General features: G+C 50.8%; 1 protein-coding gene across 3 annotated transcripts in view; it reads right to left on the bottom strand.

Annotated features, from left to right (window-relative positions):
• Nucleotides 1-1,979: 1,979 nt before the first annotated feature.
• Nucleotides 1,980-22,235, bottom strand: part of RNF32 (ring finger protein 32) — a 39,164-nt gene continuing 18,908 nt past the window's right edge. For 2 of the 3 annotated variants that reach the window (XM_005902704.2, XM_070368988.1), the window contains 4 exons: nucleotides 21,710-21,834; nucleotides 21,469-21,577; nucleotides 3,386-3,553; nucleotides 1,982-2,699 (listed from right to left, as the gene is read on the bottom strand). In XM_005902704.2, the coding sequence (XP_005902766.1) occupies nucleotides 2,499-2,699; nucleotides 3,386-3,553; nucleotides 21,469-21,577; nucleotides 21,710-21,834 (603 nt within the window). In that variant the 3' untranslated portion in view covers nucleotides 1,982-2,498. Of the gene's footprint in view, nucleotides 2,700-3,385; nucleotides 3,554-21,468; nucleotides 21,578-21,709; nucleotides 21,835-22,235 lie in introns of all 3 variants that reach the window. The other variant, XM_070368987.1, reaches the window with a different exon arrangement.

Genomic DNA, 22,235 nt, shown 5'->3' with positions numbered 1-22,235 from the left:
GCAGCAGCGCCCTGCTGTCATGCCCAGGACGCGGTCACGCCGGCCCTGAGTGGCCTCCCACGCTCACTGAGTGCCTGGCGCCCCCTGGGTGCCCCCCTGCAGGCTCTGGGCGTGGGTCTGGCATCAGACTGGCCAGGCCTTCCTCCTCAGCAGGCTGTGCTCTGCTGGAGGGGCCACGGGCGGGAGGCAGGGAGGGGTGTGTGGGAGCCAGCCTTGCTCAGCCGTCTCACAATGGCGTTTGCTGCTGCTGTCCAGTCGCTTGACCGTGTCTCCCTCTTTGTGGCCCCATGGGCTGCAGCACACCAGGCTTCTCTCGTGCTTCACCATGTCCTGGAGCCTGCTCAGACTCACGTCCATCGAGTCAGTGATGCCGTCCAACCATCTCATCCTCTGTCATCCTTTTCTCCTCCTGCCTTCAGTCTTTCCCAACATTGGGGTCTTTTCCAAGGAGTCAGTCCTTCGCATCAGGTGGCCAAAGTATTGGAGTTTTAGCTTCAGCACCAGTCCTTCCAATGAATATTCAGGACTGATTTCCTTTAGCATGGACTGGTTGGACCTCCTTGCAGTCCAGGGGACTCTCAAGAGTCTTCTCCAGCACCACGGTTCAAAAGCATCAATTCTTCAGTGCTCAGCTTTCTTAACGGTCCAATGAGTGTCTGCTCACCGTTTAAATCGTCTCCAAGTCAGGCTCCAGATTCTTTCGTGGGACTCGCCACCATTGCAAGTGAACGTACCCCAGGTTATGTGGATGTGCTCATTAAGGGACATATGTGCGTGGGCTTTATGTAACGAGAACACCCCAGATGGGATGAGAAACAAACAGGAGCAGGCGTGGTGGGGCTCCTGCCCCGGCGACGCGGGGCTGTTGTGCACTCTGACAGGTGTGCAGCTGGCCCCGGCTGCCTGCCTGTTGCGCCTCCCGCCCTGGCTGTTAGTTGTGGCTGCACTGACCTTCCGGGGGCCCCAGGTGGCCGCAAAGCCTGCCTGCAGGCTCTCCCTGTGGCCCAGGGGTAGGAACCCCCCTTCCAGTGCAGGAGATGTGGGTTTGATCCCCGGTCTGGGAACTAAGATCCCACGTGCTCCAGGCACCACGATGAAGATCCTGCAAACATCAGCTAAGACCCAAATAAATAAAGAATTTTTTTTTTTTAATTCAAAGGAAAAGTCTACCTGCTCTTCCTCGGCACCGGGGAGGGTTCACTGGAGACTCCAGGCAGAGCGGCCAAGAGCTGGGAGCCACTGAGGGCAGCTCCTCGGCCCCTCACCTACTGCTGATGGGCAGGGAAGTTCAGAGAAACAGCCTGCTTTGTCTGTCCCTAACATCTGGGGCCTCTTCTGTCCCAGCAGCTGGGGCACCTCGCCAGGACCCTGTGGTTTGTGAATGTGCTTGTGAATGACCAGGCTCCCAGGAAGATTCCGTGGATTTCTTTACATGTGAGCCATGAACATGTGACTCTGAGTTATTAATACGTGATGTGCTGTTTTAGATAGCATATTAAAAAGCAGAGATGTTACTTTGCTGACAGAGGCCTGTCTAGTCAAGGCTATGGTTTTTCCAGTAGTCGTGTATGGATGTGAGAGTTGGACCATAAAGAAAGCTGAGTGCCGAAGAACTGATGCTTTTGAACTGTAGTGTTGAGAAGACTCTTGAGAGTCCCTTTAAGAGCAAGGAGATCAAACTAGTGAATCCCAAAGAAAATCAGTCCTGAATGTTCATTGGAAGGACTGTTGCTGCAGCTGAAGCTTCCAATTCTTTGGCCACTTGATGGGAAGAACTGACTCACTGGAAAAGACCCTGGGAAAGACTGAAGGCGGAAGGAGAAGGGGATGACAGAGGATGAGATGGTTGGATGGCATCACTGACTCAATGGACATGAGTTTGTGCTCTGGGAGTTGGTGATGGACAGGGAGGCCTGGTGTGCTGCAGTCCAGGGAGTCACAAAGAGATGCCTGGGTGACTGAACTGATGCTGAAACCACGGAATACTTATTTTTATATCTTGGGTTTATGTATTCAGAGTGCTGGACTCAACAGTAACGTATCCCATAGAGAGAAAGCAAGGACTAAAAGCAAGCATTTGAATGGCAGAGGGCCTTTGGATGCCCTGAGAGGTTTAGGTTCAGTCTGCAGGCGGACTCGAGCTGCAGCTGTAGGGCATGCCTGGGAAGACGCTGTGTTGCCACCTCACCGGCAGGCCCGCCGGGTGCCCACAGCACCGCTGTGGAGAGGGCAGGGAGGGAATCACTTTACTCTCACGAGCAGCCCAGCCCACCAACCAGAAGCCGAGCTAATCAGCAAACTGTAGAGCCTCCGAGATAGAAGTTTTTAATCCGTTCTTCAGCTGACTCAACTCATGAATTTGAAGTTTTCTCTTTATAAAGACTAGAATTGGATGGGTTTGTGAGCTTTTAAAATATTGTCAGCTTTCCTAACATACAACTACCAACAATAAGGTTAACACTTTCCCCCCGAATTATATAATTTTTTCCCTTGTGAATTCAGCATTCAAGAATTCTTTTCTGATAGCAGCAGCGGCAGAGTGGACAGGCGTGGAAAGGAGCGCTCTCCCCCAGGGAGAACTCCTCCAGAGCGCGGAGGCACGCGAGGTGGAACACGTGGGAGCAGGACAGCAGGACCGTCTCCCGCGGCGCCAGCGCGGTGAGGCAGATGGGGCAGTCGGGGGCCTCCCGGCGCAGGGCCTGCAACACAGGGCAGGCGGCACACGTGCGGGTCACGCCGCAGCGGGCAGTGCCCCGCGTTTAAGTGAGAACCGGGCACCCACAGACGAGGGTCTTCTAAATGTGAAGACATTTCATCCTGGGTTAAACTAACGCTAATTATGTCTGTGCTCTGCTACTCCTGCGAAAAATGGAAGGGACCGCAACCCACCTGGGATGACCGACTTCGAAACACAGTTTATAAAATGCTGAACCTTAGTAACTGACTTTCTTTGAATTAAGCAGTCTCTGACACTATGTAGCCGCTAAACTTCTTTATGCATTTACCATTTTTGTGATTTCTAAGTAAGTGTTTCCCCTGCCGGGTTTGGTGTCCCTCTCCTCAGATGCAAGGGACAGGCAGGCTGAGACGGGCAGGAAGCTCGGAGTGGGGGCGGGGGGGGGCACGTGGGGAGGCCTTTGCCCTTGGCACTTTCACTGCTCACTAGATGCCTTCATCAAAGCAGAATTCCACACCCAGGGCCCTTGGCCTCACCCCAGAGTGGGTGACGAGGGTCCCAGGGCCCCCTGGGGGCAGACACACATGCCCTCTACGCGGTGCCCGGCCCTCCGCCCCCGGCAGGCTGGCCACGCCTACCTGGGTCTGGATCTGCCCTGCTCACCCCGTCCCCTCCCCGCCTACTGCAGGGCCGGCCTGGCATGCCTACCTGGGTCTGGATCTCGCCCCACTCCTCTTCGGAGAGCTCACGGCCACACCGCTCCTCCAGCTGCTGCAGGACGCTGCGGTTGATGGCCAGGCAGCGGTCCACCTCGGAGAAGAGCTCATCGATGTCTGTGCGGTAGGAGCAGAGCAGGCGCTGGCTGATCTCTGTGAACTGAGCACCCGCGCCCACTGTGAGCCGCACTCGGCAGCACCCTGGCGTCCCCACCACCCTCCCCCAGCTGCCCTCACAGTCGCCAGCCCAGAGAGCATGGGCGGAGATTTCAGGAAGGGGCACCTGCTGGTTGGCCTTGCTTGGTGGCAGGGAGCACGCTGGTGAGGAGTTGAGAGGAGGAGGGACCAGAGCCAGGTACAGTGGGTCACAAAGTTATCTTGCGCTGGCAGCGCCCCTGGAGCCTCACAGGCCTGCCCCTGGGCAGTGCCACCCCCGGGTCCATGGCAGGCCGTCATTAGTGATGCCTAGCACGGCATGTGCCCTGGCTCCGCAGCATCGTCCCTCGCAGCTGCAGGTCAGGAACCATCCTTTCAGTGTGAACATTTCCAAAAAGGGAATCCACGAGAAAGACCATCTCCTCCTTTTGAGTTGGTTACTCGTCCTGCCTTTCTCACCGAGCTCTAAATTCCTTGTTTTGAACCCACCCCTGTTGCCTAACGAGCTAAAAAAAATAAGCGGAGGTAATCAGTTTATGGACCATCGTGTGTCTCCATGCTACAGAACACATTCTTAGGACTTACCTAACAATCCTGACTTCACTGCTAGCCTAAATATGAAGGCAGCTTATCACAGTTTATCGCAAACTTTCGTTTTGCTTTGAAGGCACTGTCCTCAAATACAGACTCTAACGTCCCCCCAGGCTCCGGCCTCTTTATAAAGGTCTGCATTTGGTACAAACAGATCTAGAAAAGCACTCTGCTCTCAGGACAAAGAGGTAATGGGAATCGTGGTCGTCTGCTGAGGGCAACAGCTCTGAGCAAACCAGGGTCGCTGAAATGAGCGCAGGTGTTTGCAGGGCGCACTTGGCCACGTGCGGTTTGTAAAATGCTACGGGCCGAGGTCACGTGGGCGGCACATGGACTTGGGTGTGCTGTCCCCTCACCCATGCCTTGTGCGGCACTGGGGGCTAACTATATCCTCCTTCTTCGGGACTCAGTTCGGCCTCGTGGTCCTTTAGGTGTGTGGTGCGCGGAATACATTCTCCACGGGCCCAGAGGACGTCCCCAGTGTCAAGTATTCCGGTCTGTGGGACACCATGTGTGTGCGGCGTGTCTGCGTGTGTTTTTATGCAGTGTCTGTGTCGGTCACCTGCATCAGAAGGTGCCTTCTTGGCCCCGGGGGCCCCTTCCAGCTCCTTCGTCCCGCAAGAAGCCTCGAGCCTGGGCCGGACGGGGCCAGGGCTGTGGGGACTGACCCTCCCCGGCCTTGGTCCCTGGGGCTTACAGGGCGGGTGTCGGCTGTCAGGGGAAGGCGGCCTGTGAAGTGGCTGGTGACCCACAGGGTTTGAATCCAGGCGTCTCCGTCTTGGGGTCTTACTGGCAGTGGCTTCTCAGCCATGTCCGAGGCCTGGACGAAGATGCTTTTCCATTTTGGAGTCCAGTTCTGTTTCTTGCTGACAATTATCCAGCCGACAGCTGGATCCAAGCTCATGGGCTCCAATTGGCAAGGCTTCATTTTCTCTGTTCCTGAGCCTTTCAAATACCTGGTAATCTCTATTATTAAAAGTAGAAGAGGTCCCTATACTTTATAAAAGGAAGAATTCCTTGGAAATGCATACACAGGTGCCTCAATTAATGTTTTATGTCAGGTTTTCTCTGAGTTGGCTTTTCATGCAGCGTGAGAGATTCCCCAAATAGAGCTAAGAGGTAAGATCGTGTCTTTCTCCAGAATTAGCCTGCGCCAGTGCAGACCTTACACAGCCTCTGGGATGCCGAGGTTCGCTCTCACGTTAGTTCTCAGCAGAAGTGCTGCCTTCAGAGAGGGCAGTGCCAGGGTGTCCCACCGCTGGGGCGGGGGGACTGCAGTCTTCTTCCAGGGGAGGCCGCTGCACCAGAGCATCCGCCTCGCTGGGGAGCTGCTAGCAGTGCTGATTCCGGGCCACCCCAGCCCTCCTGGGTCAGCACTGCAGGCGGAGACAGCTGTTCATGTTCTAACAGCCCCCCAGGCAAGGGGACTGATGCTCACTGGCAATGGGAACTGCTGTCATAGAAGCTGCCCAATTAAGGTTTAGGAGTCAAAGTTGTTTAACACTGATTTAGTCGTCAATCCCTGAGACGTGGGGCTTCCCTCATAGCTCGGTTGGTAAAGAATCCACCTGCAATGCAGGAGACCCCAGTTCAATTCCTGGGTTGGGAAGATCCACTGGAGAAGGGAAAGGCTACCCACTCCAGTATTCTGGCCTGGAGAATTCCAGGGACTGTATAGTCCACGGGGTCCGAAAGAGTCAGACACGACTGAGTGGCTTTCCCTTCCCTTCCCTGAGATGTGACCACCCAGCTTCAAGTGTGCGGTACCCTCCTGAGCTTTCAAGGGTCACCTCAGGGAGTGACAGTAAGTGTGGAGGCCACGGGCATTTGTATTTTCTTACATATGTGTGTATATTATCACGCACATGTGCCGAGACGTGTGTTCCTCTTGCTGTGCACACGCCCAGGGGGACGGCAAGAATCCACACCTGTCCTCGTGTTGTGTGAGCACTCGCAGCTTGAGATGCACAGAGCTGGTGTGCCTGGAGCGGCTGTGCACGCAGGTCCCAGTGGCCCCATGAGGACGCCCTCGGTGTCCCCTTCCTGCTCCAGCCCTGCGGTGCGCTGCCTCCATCCTCTGCCAGCACGGGGCTGTCTCCCCGCGTGCCCCCTGTGTGTGTGTCTGTCTGTGAGCCACTCTGTGCACTGGCCACGCGAGGCGCCAGAGGACTCGCTGAAGGAATGGCTGTGGCGGTTTTGCAGATGCAGCCAGGAGCTCTGGGACGGCCAGAGTCACTGCCACCCCTTCACCTCTCCAGGGTTTTCTCCAGGACACAACTGCTGGAAATCCATGTTTTCAACAAAATACCTGACGTGCTGTGTCTCCCCTCCAGGAAGGCGGGACGCACCCAGAGGTAGCCGTGGGCCTGGGGGGAGGTGCCTGGCCGGGGGTGCTCCCGGTGTCGCCGGGTCTGTGGCACAGCCCCCAGCTGGAGCCCAGTTCTGGGTATGGAGGGCAGGGTCAGCGTGGATGCAGGTCCACGGCTCACCTGACGTCGCTCTCACACTTGTTCACGGGCACACTTCTTTCCTCAGCCTGGATGGGAAGCATTTCACAAATGAGAAAAACAGCCATCCCTTTATCTGCAGGGGTCGTCAGAGACTTAAAATGCAGATTAACACGGAGAGTTGGTGAGAGGCTGCCGTTGAGCACAGGGAGCTCTGCCTGGCACTCTGTGACACCTGGAGGGTGGGGTGGGGTGAGGGGGGCTCACGAGAGACAGCATTCTGTATAATTATAGCTTGTTGGCGTTGTTGGACGGCAGAAACCAACATGACATTGTAAAGCAGTTTTCCTCCAGTTAAAAAATACATTTGACTAGAGCTAATCAGTGACTTCAGCAAAGCTGCAGGATACAAAATCAATACACAGAAATCCCTTGCATTTCTGTACACTAACAATGAAAAATCAGAAAGAGAAATTAAGGAATCAATCCCACTCACCACTGCAACAAAAAGAATTAAATATCTAGGGATAAACTTACCTAAGGAGACAGAAGAACTGTACACAGAAAATTGTAAGACAGTAACAAAAGAAATCAAAGACAACATAAATAGATGGAGAGATATTCCGTGTTCCTGGGTAGGAAAAATCAATGTTCTGAAAATGAGTATACTACCAAGCTCAATCCACAGATTCAATGCAATCCCTATCAAATTACCAATGGCATTTTTCACAGAACTAGAACTAAAAATTTCACAATTCATATGGAAACACAAAAGACCCTGAATAGCCAAAGCAGTCTTGAGAAAGAAGAATCGAGCTGGAGGAATCAACCTTCCTGATTTCAGATTATGTTACAGAGCTACAGTCCTCAACACAGTATGGTCCTGGCACAAAGACAGAAATACAGATCAATGAGCAAAATAGAAAGCCCAGAGATACATCCATACACCTATGTGTACCTTATTTTTGACAAAGGAGGCAAGAATATACAATGGAGCAAAGACAGCCTCTTCAATAAACGGTGCTGGGAAAAGTAGACAGCTACATGTAAAAGAGTGAAATTAGAACACCTCCTAACGCCACACACAAAGAAAACTCAAAATGGATTAAAGACCTAAATGTAAGACCAGAAACTATAAAACTCTTAGAGGAAAACATAGGCAGAACACTTGATGACACAAAGCGAGATGCTCTATGACCCACGTCCTAGAGTAATGGAAATAAAAACAAAGGTAAACAACTGGAGAGCCAGCCAGTCCCTCCTAAGGAGACCAGTCCTGGGTGTTCACTGGAAGGACTGATGCTGAAGCTGAAACTCCAACACTCTGGCCACCTGATGCGAAGAGCTGACTCATTTCAGAAGACCCTGATGCTGGGAAAGATTGAGGGCAGGAGGAGAAGGAAGGGGACGACAGAGGATGAGATGTTTGGATGGCATCACCGACTCAAGGGCATGGGTTTGAAGGACTCCAGCAGTTGGTGATGGACAGGGAGGCCTGGCGTGCCGCAGTCCATGGGGTCGCAAAGCGTCGGACACGACTGAGTGAACTGAACTGAAACAACTGGGACCTGATTAAACTTAAAAGCTTTTGCACAGCAAAGGAAACTATAAGCAAGGTGAAAAGACAACCCCCAGAACGGGAGAAAATAATAGCAAATGAAACAATGGACAAAAGGTGAATTTCCAAAATGTACAAGCAGCTTGTATACCAGAAAAACAACCCAATCAAAAAGTGGGGAAAAGACCTGAACAGACATTTCTCCAAACAAGACATACAGATGGCTAACAGACACATGAAAAGATGCCCAACATTGCTCATTATTAGAGAAATGCAATCAAAACTACGATGAGATATCACCTCACACTGGTCAGGATGGCCATCATCAAAAAGTCTATAAGCAATAAATGCTGGAGGGTGTGGAGAGCAGGGAACACGCTCGCACTGTTGGTGGGAATGTAAATTGATAAGCCACTATGGAATACGGTATGGAGATTCCTTAAAAACTAGGAATAAAACCACCGTATGACCCAGCAATCCCACTCCTGGGCATATACCCTGAGGAAAGCAAAACTGAGAGAGACACATGTATCCCAGTGTTCACTGCAGCACTATTTACAATGGCTAGGACATGGAAGCACTCAGATGTCCATCGACAGATGCATGGATAAGCTGAGGTACATATACACAACGTAATATTACTCGGCCATAAAAAGGAACACATTTGAGTCAGCTCTAATGAGGTGGATGAATCTTCTGCGGCTGCTGCTAAGTCGCTAGAACCTATTATTCAGAGTGAAGGTAACTCAGAAAGAGAAAGATACATATCATATTCTAATGCACATATACAGAATCTAGAAAAATGGTGCTGAAGACTTAATTTACAGGGCGGCAATGGTGACAGACCACAGAAGGCAGTGGCACCCACTCCAGTGCTCTCCCTGGAGAATCCGGGGACGGGGGGCCTGGTGGGCTGCCGTCCGCGGGGTCACTGAGAGTCGGACACGACTGAGCGACTGAGCAGCAGCAGTGGTGATGACCAGGGAGGCCTGCGTGCTGCAGTTCAAGGGGCTGCAAAGGGACACGACTGAGCAACTGAACTGAACTGAATGGAGAAACAGACATAGAGAACAGACTTATGGACCTGGGGAGAGGGGAGGAGAGGGTGCGATGTATGGAGAGAGTAACGTGGAACCTCACACTACCATATGTAACATAGATAGCCAACGGGAATTTGCCGTATGGCTCAGGAAACTCAAACAGGGGCTCGGAATCAACCTAGAGGGATGGGATGGGGCAGGAGACTGGAGAGAGGTTCAAAAGGGAGGGGATGTGTATACCTATGACTGATTCAAATTGATGTTTGACAGAAAACAGCAAAATTCAGTGAGGCAATTATCCTTCAATAAAAAATTTTTTTAAAAAACTGGAAAAATGCAGGTTATTTAACCTAAGCTGAAGCACTGTGCCCTCGCCCTGCCAGTTAGCTTTTGCAGGTGAGGGGTGAGAGCACAGACGGCCTGGAGGAGCCGGTTGTGGCCCAGTGGGGAGAGGGACCACGTTGTTCCTTGACCAGCTGGGCACTCGGCTCAGAAGAAAGGTGGGATGGTGGGCAGACGCCAGCCGGCCCACCGCGCACTCCGCCTCTGACCCCGGCTCCCCTCCTCAGGCCTCTTGGCAGCCCCTCCTCGAGCCTTCCTGCTCGGCTCTGCCCCGGCCGGCCCCGCTCCCTCCGCCCGCTCCCTGCCGCGCTTCTCCGGCCAGGCTAGCGCTCTGCCTGGCCGCCCAGAGGGCTCTCTTGGCTCCTTCCGCTGACACTTGTCACCGGCCAGGGCTCCTTCCTTCTTCCTGTGTGTATTTCTTATCTCTTGGCTCCTCCGCTTCACCTTGGGGAGGCCCTTGGCATTCAACAAAAACGTCGCCTTGAAATTTGCAACAGGTGAGGAATGAAGGCCCACATGGCCCCCCCACCCCCAGTACACATTCTGCGGTCTCCTCGTGGGGTTGAGAAGAGGACACTGTCGGTGTGGGAAGATTCCGAACAAACTTCCAGTGCCAAGGCTCAATAAAGCCTCAGTATTTGGCCTGTAACACTGGCTTTAGCTTGTTGATAAACACGTGGAAAAGCCTTCTGTGTGCACTTGCGGCGCAGTTCTAAAAGTGAGCTGGCCTGACTGTCTTCACTCTTGCGCTTCAAGTATTGAAAAGTTAGCAAGAATAATATCCTAAAAAAAGTTAAATTAGCAAATGGGTACTGACTATGCTGTGGCCAGGTCAGGGCCACGTCAGAAATGTAGCTGTTATTAAATATTTCTTACAGACCAGAGTCCTGCCTGAGCAGCATCCTTCTGCTCCTGTTAAGCCCTCACTGTCAGGTGGGTCAGAGGCCTTTAGTGGTTGGAAAACACACACACAAAGATGATTGGCTTCTAGTTTTCAAACTAGTGGTTAATATTAATTCTACAGAAGCATACAAAGTACATAAAATTTTCCATTAAAAATGAGTATCTTCTATTTCTCTTTCTAAGCCTCACATTTCATATATTTGATAAATTAAGCAGTTACGGATTCAGGTAACTGATACCTAGAGCAATCACTGGTCATTTACAAGTACATCCCCGGGGAAGAGTAAAGAAGACCCGCTCCCAGGAGTGCCCAGGTGAACTCTGCCTGCCCAGGGGCCCCTCTGAGCATCCATCTTGATGTCAGCAATTGCTTACTAATGTGTTGACTTACGGCTGCCCTCAAAAGCAAAGCGAAACGCCTGGAATTTACAGCGTATCAGTGAATCCGTTGATAAGCTTTTACTGGTTTAATGTCCTCCCGTCTTGCTGCTTGGAGCCACTTCAAGTTAGCAACAGAATGTTTGCCATCTCTATGTGATAAAGGAAGTCAAAAGGGCTGAGCAAACGTGAAGACCATTATGCTGTTTGGTGAGATGGAATGAAAAAAAAAAGCTGGAGCAGCCTCCCAGGGGCGGGGCTGGGAGCGGCCGTCCCTAAAGTCAACCGCAGCATCTGACAGACCCCTCACCTCGCTTTCTAAACAATGGCCCCGACTTTTAGCTCGGGTGGAGATAATATAATGCATTTGAAAAGTTTTAATTGCCGCAATAAAAGGCCATACCTCAATTATATGACATATGCTAGCAGAACTCCCAGATAAGGATCAAAGGCACTCAAGGACCGACCACTGCATTCTGGGCGACACTCGGGCGTTCTGTACACACTGCGACAGGCGTGAGCGCGGCGGCTCTCGTGACCTCCCCGGGCGGCTTTGATCTGGGCTCAGCCGTCGGCGCGGGAGCGCGCCCGGCCCGCGCGGGCGCCGCGGACGCGGGGTCGCTCCGCACGCTTCCCCGGGGCTCGGGCTCTGCAGGCGACCCCCTGCCGTCCTTAGCGCGGCCCCGCCTGGTGTCTGAGCCACCTCCGGTGTGGCGCAGCATCACTCCGCCCTGCTCCGTCTCGTCAGGAATGTGCCAGGGGTATTCCAGGCAAGGCAGCTCTGCCAAGACAAAGCCTGGGCTGGGGGAGCGTGACTGTGGAGAGATGACCTCTGCCTTCTGCTAGACTGCTGACACCCAGCAGAGGCACCGCAGCTGAGGCGGGAGAAGACCTCATTAATTCCCCTTATTAATCGCCCTGAGACAGAAGGGCGAGCACGCAAGGCCAGGGTTCTTTTACAAGGAAGACGAATTGATTTATAAAAATAGAATGGCCGGAGCTAATCTAATCTCGAGTATTAAAGACATATCCATCTTGGTGAGGTCTTGCAACTTTAAAGGAAAGGAGCACTTCCTCATGTGTGGCGCCTAAAAATACAACAGTCTCACCCCGGCTTTGCCTTTCCTTTCTGGGGATTAGCCTTCTTTTCCCTGAAGGGAACCAGGCCAGTGGTCCCCAGGTATGGCGAGAAGTTTTCACCTATCTGCCAGACAAGGAAAAAAAAAAAGGGAATTCAGTGGAGTGGAACTTCTAGAGCTGAACAATTCAGTGTGGTCAGGTACTTCCAGCTTTCCTGCTGTTGAAACAGCCCTTCAGTCTTACCAGATGATTCTGAGGGCCTCCATGAGATGCCTGGGTTTAACTCTTACTTGGCCCAATGGACAGTTTTTGAAAGTTGGTAATGAGTCTGCTGGAGGCGTGGTTTCTCTTTGATCACCAGCAGACTCTGGACAGCGGGAGACCCCTGAGGTACGGAGCTGCAGGGGCTGCGAGGAGAGGGGACCCCGCTGCAGTGCCCCGACTTCACAGGCCCACGGAGGCGGCCGGGCCGAAATGCACCCATCTGTCGGCCTTGGGCGGTGAAGTAGGTCATGCGGTTTCTTCCTTCTAGTTACTGGCAATTTCAGTTTTTTAGACTGAATATAAGATGATTTTACATTTACTCTCGCCAGTGGTCAGTATGGAGATACAGCTTAGAAATGCGGCTTCTGGTTGCACAAGTCACCGCCAGTTTAAAGGACCCCTGGTTCCACAGAGAATGATAAACGTACCATATTCGATACTGTAGCTACTGCCCATTTTGCTCTGTAAACTGTCAGATTTCTGAAATTCAGACACTGGGTCCCTAACGGCGCACTGATCTACAGTTCTGTGCAAGGAGGGTGATGGGGTGAACACGCGGGTGTCAGAAGGCAGAGCCAAAGGCAGGCCCGTGCAGGCGCCTGGCGCTCCTGGAATGTCTCTGTCACAGGGCTGGTCTCCCACCCACTGGGGCCTTGATGAACCCCTTGCTCGCCGAGGCTTTGGGGTTTATCTTTTACTCGATCTATCACTAGGGAACCTGCAGACCCCAATGCCTCTGAAGCTGGGCTCTGTTTGGGACACACATCTGGTTCTGAAAAACTGTCAAGATGAAGACAGTGAGAATCCAGGGCCAAGAGTTACACTTTTATTTTAAATCTCTTAACCTGTGATTTCTAGATTTGAAAGGCTCATTATACTGACAAGCTCAAGTTAAAGTATTTTTATAGGCATTTAAAGGAAAACAATCAGCTCAAACTTTTTTTAAAAACTGAAACACATGTTTGTTTCTTGATGAAAATAATAAAATTCTGTTTCCATCATTGCTGTTCAGCCACTCAGTTGTTTCCAACTCTTTGTGACCCCAGGGGCTGCAGCATGCCAGGCTTCCGTGTCCTTCACCATCTCTTGGCGTTTGCTCAAATGCATGTCCATTGAGTCAGTGATGCCATCTAACCAACTTATCCTCTGTTGCCCCCTTCTCTTCCTGCCTTCAGTCTTTCCCAGCATCGGGGTCTTTCCCAGTGAGTCAGCTCTTTATATCATGTGGCCAAAGAATTGGAGCTTCAGCTTCAGCACCAGTCCCTCCAATGAATATTCAGAGTTGAAATCCTTGAGGATTGACTGGTTGGATCTCCTTGCAGTCCAAGGGACTCTCAAGAGTCTCCATCATTAGAAAAATGCCATTGAATTATCTTTAATAGGGTATCCTTTTGAACTGAGATGAAAGTCTTTTTTCTAAAGGCACCTCTGGAAGATGACTTCTTTCTTCACTAACTCAGAGCTCACGGTTGTTTCGTGTCTAACATCTCTCTTATTAGGTTGTTACGGTATTGCACCGAGAGATACTTATTCTATTCACAGGATCGCATCTTTTAAAAAGCACATGAAAATACCCCAACCCCCTGAATAACGTGTATTTCAATCTGTGTATTAATAGAAGCCAATGCTCCGTTGTTACTAAAACTCAGGTAAAGACGATCATTTCACCCCGTTGGCCATCAGCGTGTCGGTGCTTTTCTGCTGAGCAGCTCGGCACGGTGGCGGCCGCTGACCCCTGGCTCCAGCGGCAACGTCAGGAGGGTCTGCTAAGCTCCCAGCGCACACGGGTCGCCACGCTGCCCTGGGCCCTGGGCGGGCACAGCTCAGGGCCTGGTGCGTCATCTGTTGCCTTCTAGTAATTTTATATATTCTCTTGGAAAGTATTTGTGTAATTAATATGGAACTCTTCTGAGGATAAGGTATGAAGTAACGTGTTTTTCTCCTTCCCATGAATGCCGAAATTAACCGTTCTTTTCAATAGGTCTTTTTCTTCACCGATCTGCTGTGTCTCCCGACTGTAGATTTAGAATCTCTGGACACCGAGGTGGGTGATTTTCTACTGGTTCTTCACCCGTCTGTCTGTCGTTTCACAAGAATCTCAGTTACCAAAGTTTTATATATATTTTGATATTTAGCAAGGATGTGCTACCTCATTACAACCTTGTTGGGACAGAACTGATGTATACCGTCGTGTGAGTTTCTGGTACAGTGTGATGACTCAATGCACTTACATGTTGGGAAGCAATCACCTCAGGAGGGTGCGTGCACGCTGAGCCGACCCTCAGGAGGGTGCGTGCACGCGGAGCCGACCCTTTGGGACCCTGTGGACCGTAGCCCACAGCCATCCCAGGCTCCTCTGTCCAAGGAATGCTCCAGGCGAGAATACTGGACTGTGCTGCTGTGCCCTCCTCCAGGGGGTCGTCTCACTCCAGGGGTCAAACCCGAGTCTCTTAGGTACTGAAGGGTGAGTTAACACCATTTCCTGTCTGTGGTGAGGACATTTCTGATCCACGTTCCTGGCAGCTTTCAAGCATCTGATATAGTGTTGCTGACGGCCACCGCCAGGCTGAGCACAGGGCATCTCACAGCCGACGCTGCCCTCCGACTGGCATCTCCCCTTGCCCGCCCCTCTCCCGTGGCCCTGGCCACCACCGTTCTGCTCTGTTTCTGTCAGTTGGACTTTCGCGGGTTTCACACACGAGTGGAATCGCATCATATTTCTCTGTCTGATTTACGCCACTTAGCATAATGTCCTCAAGGTTCAAGTGTGTTGGTGCAAATGGTAGCCTTGCTTTCTTTCTCAGGGCTGCCTTCCACCGTAAGTGCACCACGTCTTCCTTGGCCATTCATCTGTTGACACTCAGTCTGCTTCTAGGTCATGGCCGACGTGCATAATGCTGCCATCAACGTGGGAGTGCAGAAGTCCCTCTGAGCTCTTGATTTCTCCCTTAGATGGTCAGATGCGCAGGACTGGAACTACTGGGTGGTACGGCAGTCCCGCTTTTACTCAAGCGTTAGTACCTCCCTGCAGTCTCCATGGAGGCCGTACCTATTTACATTCCCACCAGCAGCGCCCAGGTTCCCTTTCCTCCACGTCCTCACCAACACTTGTTCTTTCTCGCCTTTCCATTAGTCATTCTAACAGGCGGGAGGTGGTATCACCCTGGTGTTGATTTGCATTTCCCTGATCATTCCTGAGGCTGAACACCTTTTTCATGCATCTGTTGGCTGTGTGTGTGTCTTTTTCAGAAGAGTGCCTAGGCACCGCCTCTGCCCATTTTAAAAAAACCAGATGGTTGGGTATTTTTGGCTGTTGAGTTGTATGAGTTCTTTATATATTTTGAATACAACCCCCTTATGAGATTTATGATTTGCAGATATTTTCTCCCATTCTTTAGGTTGTCTCTTTTCATTCTGTAGACTGTTTCCAGTGACGTGCAGAAGCTATTTATTTTGATGTAGTTTATTTATTACTTTTTAGTTATTAAGAACATTTAATCAATAAAAATACAAACTGAACACTTTCGGAGAAATCTGGCTTCCATCCCTAACTTCTCTTCTCTCTTCCCTCCTTTCCCCTAATTAGGTTTTTAATTAAATGCTTTATTTGTGTTGGAGTATAGCTGATATAACGATGTTGTGATGGTTTCCGGTGGACCATTTATTTATTTTTGCTTTTGTTGGCTGTGCTTTTGGTGTTGTCTCCAAAAATATCATGGCCAAGATCAGTGCCAAGATTCCCTCTGTGCTTTTTTCTAAGAGTTTTGTGGTTTCAGGCTTTAAGTCTTTCACCCATTCTGGGTTAGTTTTGGTCACATCCTCTGTCTGGATTAACTACTTCATCCTTAGACAATGGTCTTCTCTGTCTGCTGCAGCTTTAACGTCTGTTTTATCTTACAGAAGCACAGCTACCCCTGCTCTCTTGGTTTCTACCTGCATGGAATATCTTTTTCTGTCCCTTCAATGTGAGCCTATTTGCGCCTTTACTGGTAGAGCAAGTCTCTCTGTAGGCAGTTTTGCTTTTTAATGCATCTGCTCATTCTATGCCTTTTGATTGGACAAATTCATTCATTCATATTGAGAGTCATCACTGCGAGGTAAGGACTTCCGGGCGCCCCCTACTGCCTCCTGTCTGACCCGAGTCCCTGTCTTCCTCTCTTCCTCCCTCCCTGGTCCTTTGTGACTGAAGGTCTTGCGGAGTGGAGCGCTCTCTTGCCTTCTCTCTAACTCAGCGTGTCTACGGCAGGGCTCTGCTGTGTGGCTGTCACGAGGCTTCCATGAAGCATCGCACAGATGCACTGATAACTGAGTGCACACACTCCACCCTTTACTTCCCCCTCGTACGTATGTGATGTCACAATTGACATCTTTTTATAGTACTGACAAATACTATATAATTTCCCTCTTTTATAGTACTGACAAATATATTCACCGAGAAATTACTGTAGCTATGGTTATTTTTAATACTTTGTCCTTTAACCTTTACAAGGGAGCAGTATCGCACAGTATCACAGTATTACGAGGATTCTGAATTTGACAGTGTGCTCTCTTTCATATGTTCCCATGTTACTAACTGGACTTCCCAAGTGGCGCAGTAGTAAAGAATACCCCTGCCAATGCAGGAGACACAAGAGGCAAGGGTTGGATCTCTGAGTCAGAAAGATTGCCCAGAGTAGGAAAGGGCAGCCTGCTCCAGTATTCTGGCCTGGGCAAGCCCATGGACGGGGAGCCTGGTGGCTGCAGTCCACGGGCCACAGAGTCCTTCCTGAAATCAGCATTCAGCCTGAAAAACTCAAGGTTCTAAGGAGGCGGGTCTAGAGATGAAGACCCCCAGCTGCCATCTGTTTGGGCAGGCTTTGCTGCCTGCCCTTCATTTCTGAAGGACATCTTTGCTAGCAGAGGATTCTTGCTCGGCAGCTTTTTTTCTTTTTAGCACCTTGAATATATCGCCTTCTGGCCTGTGAGTCTGATGAGACCCACCGATAGCTTGTGGGCATTTTCTTAAGTTAGTTATAAGCTTATTTTCTCTTGCTGCTTTTAAGATGCTGCCTTTGATTTCTGACAGTTATTATAATGTGTCTAGGAGAACGTCTCTTTAAATTGCATTTGTTTGGTGACCTATGAGGTTTACCGACTTGGATGTCTAAGTCTCTCCCCCATCTGGGAAGTTCTCGGCCACTGTTTCTTTGTATACTATCTGCCTCCTCGCCCTCTCTTCTTCTGGGGTCTAGTAATTTACACACTGATCCTTCTAACGTACTCCAAGGATCACACATGCTTTCGTCACTCTTTCTCTTTGTTCTCCCCTTACTGAATAATTTCAGAAGTTCTGTCTTCTAACTCACACTCTTCTGTTTGAAACATTCTAATGTTTAGGCCTTCTATTAAAGTTTTTTTTTTTTTTTATTTCATTCATTGTATACTTCTGCTCCAGAATTTTCTTGGTTCTTTTTAATTTTTCTATCACTCTGTTAAATTTCTCACTTTGTTTCCATGTTGTGTTCCTGAGATTGTCGAATGGTTTTTCTGTGTTTATGGTAGCTCACTGAGCTTCCTCAAGACATCTGAGTTCTCTTCCATGTAAACCCCGGATCCCCACGCCTTTGGAGTCAGTCATCGGGAGGATCACTGAGCTCCTTTGGCGCTGTCACAGTTGCTTGGTTTTCGCGTTCCTTTCATGTTTACTGTTGACCCAGGATCCGGTCAAAGACTTTTCATGACATTTAAATGTTATATCTCTCAAGTATCTTTGTTCAAGAACATTCCTCTTTTTTTCTTTATGACATGTTCTGTTGAAGTCAGCTGTTTCACAGAGTATTTCTCATTTCGGGTCCACCTGCTTACAGGGGCCCCTGTGGCTGGGCTCAGGTGTGTAAGTGCAAAGGCGCAGCTCTGTCCCAGCGCTCTGCACGCACACGAGGGGCTCAGGGTCAATCTGCCCAGTGACTGGCATCGTGGGCCCTGGGCTTATAAGAGGATTACTGCACGTTTCCAGTGTATGCACTTCTCCTCTTGATAGATTCTGACTCATCTCTGGGGTGGTTCCTTTGAGACTGTGTGTGAAAAATGCAGTTCCCCAACAATCTTTCACCCAGCAGCTCACAGTAATTTACTGATATGGTTCTCAGACTGTTATCTGTGTACATCCGTGTAGTCTGGGTGTATCTATAGACTCCTGGGTGATATGAAACTCAGTGACTCAGTTTAATCATCTCTCAGATTCCACACAAGCATGCTGGCACTTAATGTTGTATATTAACATTTCGTAGATCATCCCTAGGAAAAGGTGACTCTTCATTGGAAAAGTCCCTGATTCTGAGAAAGACTGAAGGCGGGAGGAGAAGGGGTCGATACAAGATGCGATGGTTGGATGGCATCACTGACTCCATGGACATGAGTCTGAGCAGGCTCCGGGAGATGGTGATGGACAGGGAGGCCTGGCGTCCTGTAGTCCATGGGGTCACAAAGAGTCAGACACGATTGTGACTGAACAAGATCATACTTATAGCTCAACAAGTGAGTCCATCAAGTTGGAAGAGGAAGGAAAAGTCATCAATTCACAAGAGTCATTCAATAAATGATAAGAAGTGGTCTGTATCATAAAGGACGGTCTCTGGGCTCCACCTAGGAAGGCATTTAAATATCCAAGGCCCCCAGGAGCCACCAGGAGCAGGGACAGGAGTGTATACTTCTGCCAATCTGCTACCTGATGTAAATTCAGTCTTCAGTTATTGAAAATGAGGTTTGGGTTTACAAATGTCTATTGTTCATGGCCAAATGGGATTAGTGGGCTGGGGTGAGGTGTGAAAATATTGTGGAGAAGATCTAGGAAACTAGCAGAGAGAGCCGGGGATTCTAGATTTCATAAATTTAAAGAGGCAATTATGCCTATTTGTGCGACAAAGTAGGAGTATAACTTCACTAAGTTACAACGCTTCTGGCGAAGAGTGACGTGAAGTATGGGGGGTGCGCAGCCAGCTGAGCTGCTCGACTCTGCTCCGTGTGAATGCAATGGGTGGTCTATGCTTTCCAAAGTTATCTTAAACTGATGCATGAAAATAAAAAAATTATACACAGAAGGTAAAATGACTATTGAGTCTGTCATTAAATTTTTCCAAGCGGAAATGATAATTTCTGATTTGAGAGCCCACATATATTTATGTAATAATATAAATTATTAAGAGGAGCACAGAGAATAAGCCTCACTGTCAGACTAAGAATGCAGAAAAGCATGGAAGGGACATAAGAGGAAGAGGAAAAACCAACATGGTAGACGGTCGCTTACTGGTTCAGAATGAACCACAACACGCGGGGTCGCCGTCTCCGGTGGAGGTGAGACAGCGGCCCCATCCAGGCTGGGGGTGGTGAGCACAGGGGCTCCGTGCGGGGAAGGGCCAAGGCTCCCTGGAGAGGACGGTAGACTCGGTGGAGCTGGGAGCTACTAAGGAGGTGAGCCTGGTGCTCCCTGAGCCATTCGGGGGAGAGGCTCACTGTCCAGGAAACAGTGAGGGCGGCACATGTCCTTTCTATCAAGTCCCTTATCTGGGGTTTTAGCGGATCTGCTGTTTCTTCTGTAAAATGGGGACGCCTGTGAAAGGCCCAGGCGGCAGGGAACTCGGAGGTTTTTCACTGGGGTGCCTGCAGCCGCCCAGGCTGCGCCCCTGCCGCAGACATCCTCCGCGCCTGTCCTGCGGGGTGAGCCCCAGATTCCCCGTCCACGGCCGCCTCCTCCCTGTTTCTGCCCCCCTCCAGCGGCCATCCCGCCGGCCAGGGAAGGGGGCTGCCCCGGGGCAGCTCCAGCCCGCTGCGCTGGGCCACAGAAGGGGCTCACTCCACCCGCGTCAACCTCTGAGTCATCAAGAGACTCGGTATTTTAAGGTCGCTTGCTCACATGCTGCCTTTACTGGTGTCCTACTCCTGAGCGCAAATCAGGTACACTTTCTCGATTAAGTCTGAGGCATGGTGATTTCACATGGGCCATGATTCTGATTTTCTTTTGTGCATACTGACAGCTACCTTGCTTGGAACCGTTACCTAGCAACCAGAAAGGGCATTAGAAAAATCTGCTATGATCGCTGCTTTGTGGTCAAGCTAAATCCATCTACTTTCAGGGACACTGAAGAAGCCTCCCACCCTGGGCACGCAGAAGGATGGTGGGGTCGTGAGACCCACTGACATCAGCCCCGCAGCCTGAGGTCGGGCAGGAGGTCGGCCGACGGCCCACGGTGACCCCTCCCCAGCGCATGGGGCTCATCCTTAGGCTCTGGATACAAGGAATCACACAGCCGGAGAGAGGGCACCCCTTGCACGGCGAAGGGTAACTTCCTATCGCTCATTATCCCACGTGGGAGTGCAGGCTAGAAGACAGATGCGTTTAGAAAGGATGGAAATAAACGGGAGTGGTGCTTCCGCAGACAACGGGCATAGGACAGTGTGACTGCGGCTTTGCCCCCGTGAGTCCAGGTGACGCCGTCACAACGCCATCCCCTCTGCAGGGTGCGCCTACAAAATACGGAATCGCACTAAAGCCGCGCACAGACCGACCTGAACGACATAGTGACGTTTACAGTAAACGCGGTCTCCGGTGCCCGCTGTGGGCTAGGCCCTCCGTTCTGTGGGGGAGACGACGGCCCTCGCAGCACAGACGGGGCCCCAGGCAGGAGCCAGGGTGTCGCCCGAGGCCGCAGAGCTGGGGTGCAGGTCGGGGCTGGCCCCTCCTCTGCGCCTGGCCTTTCTGTATGAGGCGCGTAAGGGGAAGTTGTTAAACAGACCAAAGTATATATGCACACACACAGGTAAAAGCTGGTTAAAGGAAAAGGTAGAAACTGCAGTTACTTATTTCTAAAACTCTCTCCCACTTTGGTGACGCCAGGAGGCCCTTCCGTTGCTCAGGAGGAGGTGTGAAACCTTGAGCAGGCTCCCTTTCTTTTCTCTGAAGAGATGAGTTTATCTAAATCGCTGTCATAAGGTGGACACACAAAAGCTTGCTCTGAATTTCACCTTATCCAATTTTACAAGTTCTATGTAAGGAAAGTTCTATGTAAGGAGAAGGAAATGGCAACCCACTCCAGGACTCTTGCCTGGAGAATCCCATGGACGTAGGAGCCTGGTGGGTTACAGTCCCTGGGGTCGCAGAGTCGGACATGACTGAGCGACTTCTCTTTCATGAGGTGACTAGAAAAGGGAATCTGAAAGTATTTACCGTCGGGGTTTGAAAGCCAGTTTAAGGGGCCGGCATTCCACCGTTTGAAAGAGCCTAAACCTGAAGCCTGGCTCAGGGTGTCACGCCCCGCAGGCACGTCAGGGTCACACCCACCTTGGTTTCAAAGAACTTCCTTCTCAGCTTGGCATCTGCGGGTGGCACCGTCCGCCGCAGGTCCCGGTACCACCTCCTGACCACGTGTCCACGCCAGGACGCCTGGATCCTAGGGCACAGGGCGCTGTCAGCCCGGGACAGCCCCGGCGGAGGGAAGACCCACACCCCGCAGCCCCCAGAGCGCGCCCGGGCTGGCCTGCCCCGTGCGGGCGGGCACACATCTCGGGCTCGGGCTGCTCACCTGGTCGCACACTTGATTCTGAAGAGTCGGGCCCCATCGCGGATCACCCGCGTTTGGTACTGGTTCTTTCTACAGAGAGGACAGGTTTTTTTATTTGTGAACTTTTCAAAAGCCTGAAGGCAAGCCTGAAGGAAAACATTTCACTTGAAATTTCACGAGTAATTACATAGAAACAACACGTTTTACTTCTCAGGTAATTATAGTCTTCTTTTCTCGCATAATTATGAGACTTGGCCCAATTTAGATTATGAAGGGAAGAAGTTTCATCAGATGTTAACACCTTCCTCATGAAAAACGATATTTTACAAGAATGTACATGCAGGCACATCAAACACTTCTGAGAAGCCCTGTGTGAAGGTGGATGTCCCTGCGTTCAGGCGACCGGGCAGTGAACTCGGAGGGAGCGGGGCTCGCCCACGCCGGTGGACGTCACTAACCACACTCTCTCGTAGGGACATGTGCAGCTCTAACGCCACGGAGAAGTCACAATTTCCAAAACAGGATGAGCCCTACTCTAAAACCATAT

The sequence above is a fragment of the Bos mutus genome, chromosome 4, assembly GCF_027580195.1.
Source record: "Bos mutus isolate GX-2022 chromosome 4, NWIPB_WYAK_1.1, whole genome shotgun sequence".
NCBI lineage: Eukaryota > Metazoa > Chordata > Mammalia > Artiodactyla > Bovidae > Bos > Bos mutus.
This window is presented reverse-complemented; position numbering and strand designations above follow the sequence as displayed.